The 7048-nt window shown below is 37.2% G+C and overlaps 1 protein-coding gene across 1 annotated transcript in view; it reads right to left on the bottom strand.

Annotated features, from left to right (window-relative positions):
- Positions 1-1114: 1114 nt before the first annotated feature.
- The window catches only part of Lats1 (large tumor suppressor kinase 1), a 32287-nt gene continuing 26353 nt past the window's right edge, over positions 1115-7048 (bottom strand). The window contains exons 6-8 of the mRNA XM_076926805.1: positions 6575-6757; positions 6271-6377; positions 1115-5020 (exon numbers count right to left, since the gene is read on the bottom strand). Of these exons, the coding sequence (XP_076782920.1) occupies positions 4511-5020; positions 6271-6377; positions 6575-6757 (800 nt within the window). The 3' untranslated portion in view covers positions 1115-4510. The remainder of the gene's footprint in view (positions 5021-6270; positions 6378-6574; positions 6758-7048) is intronic.

Here is a 7048-nt window from a genome sequence, read left to right as displayed (position 1 = left end):
TAATCACATTTGTCTCAACTACATAACCATAGTATCATCAGTTATACACACTTCAAGTCCAAAGCATCAAAGTTTTAATCATAAATTTTCTAAGATAAAAAAAAAAGGGGGGGGGTTGCTGCAGAGATGGCTCAGAGGTTAAGAGCACTGACTGCTCTTCCAGAGGTCCTGAGTTCAATTCCCAGCAACCACATGGTGGCTCACAACCATCTGTAATAGGATCGGATGCCTTCTTCTGGTGTGTCTGAAGACAGCTACAGTGTACTCATATAAAATAAATCTTAAAAACAATAACAAAAAAAAAAAGTAGGCTGGTCCAAGGATGACAGCAGTGGACATGCTAACATAGAGGTCCAAACCTAGACAGAGAGCTCAAGGCAACTAAGCAATGTTACAAGTGGGAGATAGTCTTCCCCAGGAAAAGCACACCAAATGGTTATCTGAAATATGGTCAGTCCTGAAGCCATATCCATACAAGTAACATCATATGGACTGAATAGGTTTATGTAAATATTGATGTGTGTAGGAATACACACAGACACACAGAGAAAAGGGCCATGAATTTGAGGAAGTGCAAAGCGGGGAACATCGGAGGGCTAGAAGGAGGGAAGGAAAGCGGGGAACATCGGAGGGCTAGAGGGAGGGAAGGGAGAAATGGTTTCATTCTACTTTGATTTAAAAAATTAAGAAATTATATAAAAGTAAAAATCTCAAAAATACTATAAATTGGCATGGTAACCTCATGCTCAGTGGGTAAAGGCACTTGCCTCAAAGTCTGACAACAGGATTCTATCCTGGAACCATGTGGTTGAAGGAGGGAACTGAACCCCACAAGTCCTCTTATCTCTTCAGGCATGCACAAATACCACACATAAATGTGGAAGGAAGTTAGAAAAATAAGGAAGAAAAGACACATGGATAAATAAATCAAGAGAGAAAGAAAGGCAGGCTGCTAAGATTGCTCAGCGGGTAGGATACAAGTCTGATCCCAGCATCCGCATGGTCAAAGGAGAGAAACGACTCCTGAAACTTGTCCTCTGTCCTCCATGTGTGTATGAATGCCTCCCAATAAAACATAATAAAAAAGTAACATAATTCAGCTTTCCAGTCATAATTGAAAAATTTGAAGTTTGCCTTGTTTTATTGTCCCAGCAAATATTACACTAGAGAAAATGATTGGGAAAATACAAATAGAGTCATTAAAAACAAACTGATTATTTGTTCTATTACATTCAGAAATATCCAAAAACAGTTGTTATATTGCAAAGCTGTAATTTTCTAGCAAAGCATTGTTTTATAAAATGGTAGTGTTGCCGTTGATTCCATTTTAATACAAAATACTTATATACATAATACAATATAAAAGTAAACTGGGTAGTGCCCTCCACAAAGGAATATACTAAGGCACTTTAAAAATAAACCAATATGTTGATCCAAATTACATTTTTAGGTTCAAAAACAAACTGTTTTACTTTAAATATCAAAGGGATTTTTTTTTATTAAAGAAAAATTTCTAAAGTACCTTGGGTAACAGCAGCAGCATATCTAAAAACTCCTCCCACTGGCTTTCTAATTTCTAACATATTATTAAATCAGAATAAAACATTTCCACTCACAGTTTTGCACTTCTCAACAGCAGAAGGTAAATAACTTTTTTAAAAAGTCAATCTCAAAGTGACTTCTTAGTCATACATTCTATAGTTTCTATTACAAATAGGAAGGTAGGACAGATACAGCAACAGGGCCTGCCTCAGGACATCACTGAACAATACGCAACAGTATGTACAAGTACATAATTATAGAACGCATTTTATAAATACCACTGATACACATTAAGGGGCAAGCACAGGAGACAGCAGATTTGAAGGGAGAGCTGGAGAACAGCGTCTTTGCCCTGTTTTAGTTAAGTGTCTGCATTTTTTATGCTCTTCTCATTGTTTGCTCAGAAAGCATCAGCTCCTATGCTGGGAGAACTGGTGTAGTCAAGGGGTAAAATAACCAACATGAGCATTCAAAATGTTAAAATTGTGGATAAAATACTAAAATCACAGATTCCAAATCCTTGTATACTGCCTCCGACAAACGCTAGCAGCTTATACTGTCAGAGGGAAGCATAGAAGGACATATAATCTGTAGTGTTTACATTCTGAAGAAACATGGTTGTGGAGAGGAGGCAGCACCTTAGCAGTCCTGCAATGTGAACATGATGAAGCTGGTTTTCTCCTGTATTGCACCATAATCCAGGTGTAAAACCACTAAATGGAAAGTCAGTCTGAGTGAAGAGCCCAGAGAACAAGAGGGCTGTCCTACAAGCGTGGGAACCGAGTCGAACATTCCTGAATACATGTTCTGTATAGGATTTTATAGACTCTCCAAATGCTCCATGTTGTAAAGACTGTTTGGTGATAACACATTCTCTTACAGTTCTCATTAGGAATTCTCACAAACATAAGACATTTCAGTGCCGTCAAAATAGTGTCTAAAACATGTCAGTGTTGTGCCCGCCTTCATAGGGTCATTCCAATAGCAGACCATTATTTTACAAATGTGCTCATTTGAGCACTGTGCAATAAATTAAAAGGGAGTTCTCACTTTGATATAGCAATTTACTCACAGGATGTAGGTCTTTAACCTGTTGTCTTGAAGTTTTATCACACCCAGGGTCTCTTGAGAATGCATGTAACACTTTTTAATGTATGTGTTGATACACACTTTTTTCAGTAGGGCCTGAGTTCACACAGCCTTTATCTCAAGAGAACCCATGGCCCAAAGGCTCTCTTAGACATGTGACAGGTTCCAAGCTCTACATGAAAGTGTTACCTAATAATGTTTTTCTCTCCTCAATTCAATCAAACAGCTTTGCCTTTAATTTTACTATACATACGGTTTTAAACAAATTATCTTTTATAAGAAAGCAAGATAGGTAAATATCATTCCTACCCATAAACATTAAGTCTGATAAAGCAATTCATGTCAATAAACCTTGAAAAAAATGAACTAATATACAAATTTTACTAAGGTCAGAATACAGCCCCATTCTTCCTAAAAGATGTTACTATGCATTTGTTATGAATTCACAATTCTTCCTTAGAACCTAAACATTATATAAATAGGACATTAATCTTAAATAACTTAGGAAGTCTTCACTTTCTAAACTACTATGTATCTAATTAGGAATGGTCATCCCAATTAAAAGTTAATAATTATTTTTTAACCAATTAATCTACTCTTAGGTATAATAGTGCCAAATAGTTACATTTCCTTTGCCAAAAATTTGTATTGTAGCACTGTTCTGAAAGAGGAAATCTATAGCATCGATGACACAATCAAGATTGGTTGGTCACTGTATGACAAAGGTACCTTTATGTGGCAGAGGCTAGGGATTGAACCCAGGGCTTTGTGTATATTAGGCAAGTGCTCTACCACTGAGCCATATCCCCAGCCCCTAAAAAATGTACTTACTTAGTGAGTACATACATGTAAATTCCAATAAAAATTTTACAAACTGAAAATAATTTCTTTGCTTAGAAGATGGAACTTTTTCTTCTAATTGTAACATACAAATATTATAGACCTTAGTTTTCAGTTTGAAAATTCAATTTATGGCAACTTTGTTCCCTTTTAAAACTGGAAACAGCTGGGTGGTGGTGGCACATGCTTTTACTCCCAGCACTCAGGAGGCAGAGGCAGGTGGATCTCTAAGAGTCTGAGGCCAGCCTGGTTACAGAGAGAGTTCCAGGACAGCCAAGGCTACACAGAGAAATCCTGTCTCAAAACAAAAAACTAAAAAAACAAACAAACAAACAAACAAAAAACATCCCCCAAACCAAAAACCAAACCAAACCAAAAGTCCCAACAAAACAAAACAAAACCTGGAAGCAGCATTAAAACCAATACGGAAACAAAACTAGTAGTGCCCTGGCTTCTTTTAAAGCCGGTATTTGAAAGAAAACTGCTAGGTTAAAGACTTCTGTGGCGGGAAGGGGTCAGCCGCAGTATTTCTAGTGAACGTTTCTGCTCTGTATTTGTGATTCCAGGATATGACTTCAAGATCAGAATTACTCTAGAACATCTTCTAAAATGATGGCTTGATTTCTTTAGCTTATTGTGAACTAAAACCCAAGTTACAAGAGAAATATCGATATGTTTCATATTTGGTTAAAGCAAGATAAAACTGTCTTTCAAAAATCTTCAAAAACTCTTGAATTTTAAAATTATTTAGCATATATACAAAAAATACCAGGCTTCTCTTTTTAAACAGAGCACTATCTTTTAAGTACTTTAAGTACCAAGAACTGACTATAATACTCAGTTCATAATTTATTCGTAACAATTTATTCTAAATTACTGAATTAAAAGGGTGGAATAAATTAACATTTTAAAACAATTTTCCATAACTTAGGAAAATAAAATATTGTATACAGAGCACACAAACTCTGTCACATTTGCATAATCTTCTCAAAACCTCAAAAACCCCTGCATTTCAGGCCTTTCTGCAAATTCTAGTTTATTAAACATACACTAGATCACGGTTGTTTACATCTGAGCCTGTGTGTTGATCGTCTTCATCAGACTGTTGCTCGGAGCCCTGTGAATTAATGTATTCATATTCAATAGGCTTTGGATAATTATATGGGTAGCCATTGTCATCAAAAAACCTCCGAAAGGTAAACTCATAGAAAGCATGCTCAGGATGCTTTCCGTTTTTATACCATCCGTTCAGAGTGTCATTGATATTTTCTTCTTCGTTATCATCGCTCCACAACTTATCAGGATCAACGGGGTCGAAATTGGACGTATCTGTCGGATGCGTGATTCTAGGGATGTATGAAGCAGACTGCTGTCGCAAATCACTAGAAAAATCAATGGTCTTAAAAAATGGATGCGCCTTTATTTCATCAGCACCATTCTTGCCGAGGCGGTCTTCTGGTCCTCGGCAAAGCTTGATAATGAGGTCAGAGGCTTCAGGACTCAGCTTAGCTTGAGGAGGGATGTGAAGAGAAGTTTGCCAGTTGATAACCTTTAGAGAAGAGTTTTAAAAATTAGGAAGAGATGAAACACAACAATTTCTAAAGTTTTGTACCAAGTGTCTTACTGGACTACTTGATTTTCTAAATAATTTGCATGGTACTTTACCTTTAATAGTAAATCAATGCCAAATATACTTTTTTCTATCCTCTCCTTGTGAGAAGACTCACAGTAAGGTTGTTTTGTTTGATATTTATTGTTTTGTGTTTTGAGACAGGGTTTTCTGTGTGTGGCCCTGGCTGTCTGTAGAGCAGGCTGGCCACTAACTTAGAAATTCGCCTGCTTTTGCCTCCTGAGTGCTAGGATTAAAGGCCTGTGCTACCACTGCCCAGCCATTTGTTTGGTTTTTGAGACAAGATCTAGTAACCTTGGCTGTTCTGCAACTTGCTAAGTAAATCAGGCTGTCCTGGTACTCACAGAGTTTGTCTACCAATTCCTAAAATTAAAGGTGTGTATAGGTATGCTAGGCTTAAACAAGTTGAACATTCCCAATCCAAAAACTTCAAACTCTGAAACACTTTAAAACATAAAAATTCGGGGGCTGGAGAGATGGCTTAGTGGTTAAGAGCATTGAGTGCTCAAGAAGTTCTGAGTTCAATTCCCAGCAACCATCTGGTGTTTCACATCTGTAATGGGATCCAATGCCCTTTTATGGTGTGTCTGAAGAAAGCTACAGTGTACTCATATAAATAAAGTAAATAATTAAAAAAAATAAAAATTCTTAATGTTGCTATGATATCATAAATAGAGAGCTCTATACCTGAGCTATGTTGATTACATTCACAAAGAATTCACAGGAGCTGGGGTACAACTCAATGGCAGAGCAGAAGTTTGGCATATCCAAGGTCCTGGGCTTGAATCCTACCGCTCCAAAAAACCAAAACAACCATAAACAAATAAAGGTACACTAAAACTACAATATAAAATTACCGTCAGGCTGGTTAACATGTACAGTGATTTCATGTTTGAACATGGGACCCATCCCTAAGAAATCTCAGCGTGTAGATATCAACATTTAAACACCTGGAGGCAGAGCAGACCTCCATGAGTTTGAAGCCATCTGTCTATATGGTGAATTCCAGATCACTCAGAGCAACACACTTGAGACCCTGTCTCAAAACAAAACAGCATCTGAAAGAATGTGCACTACTTCTGTCTCAAGTGTTTCAGGAAAGATATATAAGTACTAGAGCACATTTAAAGATTTATGGGATGACTTTTCATGCAGGTCCTATATCTTACCTTCATTTGTGTTTCTAATGGTGTTTGTGCCAAGAAAGGAGGTTGTCCCACCAACATTTCAAAAAGAATAACACCAACACTCCACCAGTCACACAGCTGTGTATATCCTAAAGGTACCAAAATTATACAGTTATTCTCAAGAATGCTTTTAAAAATGCTCAGATACAAACATTAGCATTAAGTCAACAATTTATAATGTAAAACCAGCCTTTTATCTTAAACCTGAAAGAAATACGGTATATTCTAGAGTAAGGTTGGCTGATTTAAAATACTACAGAAATACTGATGAAAAAAACTGCTTTACCTGTTCGTAGTAGCACCTCAGGTGCAATATAATTGGGAGTCCCAACCAAAGAATGTGCTAGACATCGCTGGTGCTGGCGGGCAGCTCTCCTCTCTAGTGGCTTCAGTCTGTCCCCACACCGACAGCTGGAAGGATCCCCCCATTCATTACTGAAATCCATGCTATCTTGCCGTGGGTGATCCCCTGTGCAGGAAAAAGGGAAAAATGAAATGAAAGCAGTAGGACAAAAATAACTTCAAGTCTGATAGCCTCTGGTCATGATGCAGGGCCAGTAATATTTTCCCTGTGATGGATAAGTGCACGAAGGACATCAAATCACTGGCAGTGGTATTATACTGATGGGAGACTGCTGTGGTATCAATAAGAAAAGGTTTGAACTAAGAGACATTAAAGATTCAATAATGTAGTCAATGTTAAATGATAATGTAAATCATGAGTAATGGAGAAAGTATCTCATTCAGACTGTTTTATTAT

This window comes from Arvicanthis niloticus, chromosome 28, assembly GCF_011762505.2.
Source record: "Arvicanthis niloticus isolate mArvNil1 chromosome 28, mArvNil1.pat.X, whole genome shotgun sequence".
Classification (NCBI taxonomy): domain Eukaryota; kingdom Metazoa; phylum Chordata; class Mammalia; order Rodentia; family Muridae; genus Arvicanthis; species Arvicanthis niloticus.
Note: the sequence above shows the minus strand (reverse complement) of the source record. Positions and strands in the feature narration are given on the sequence as shown.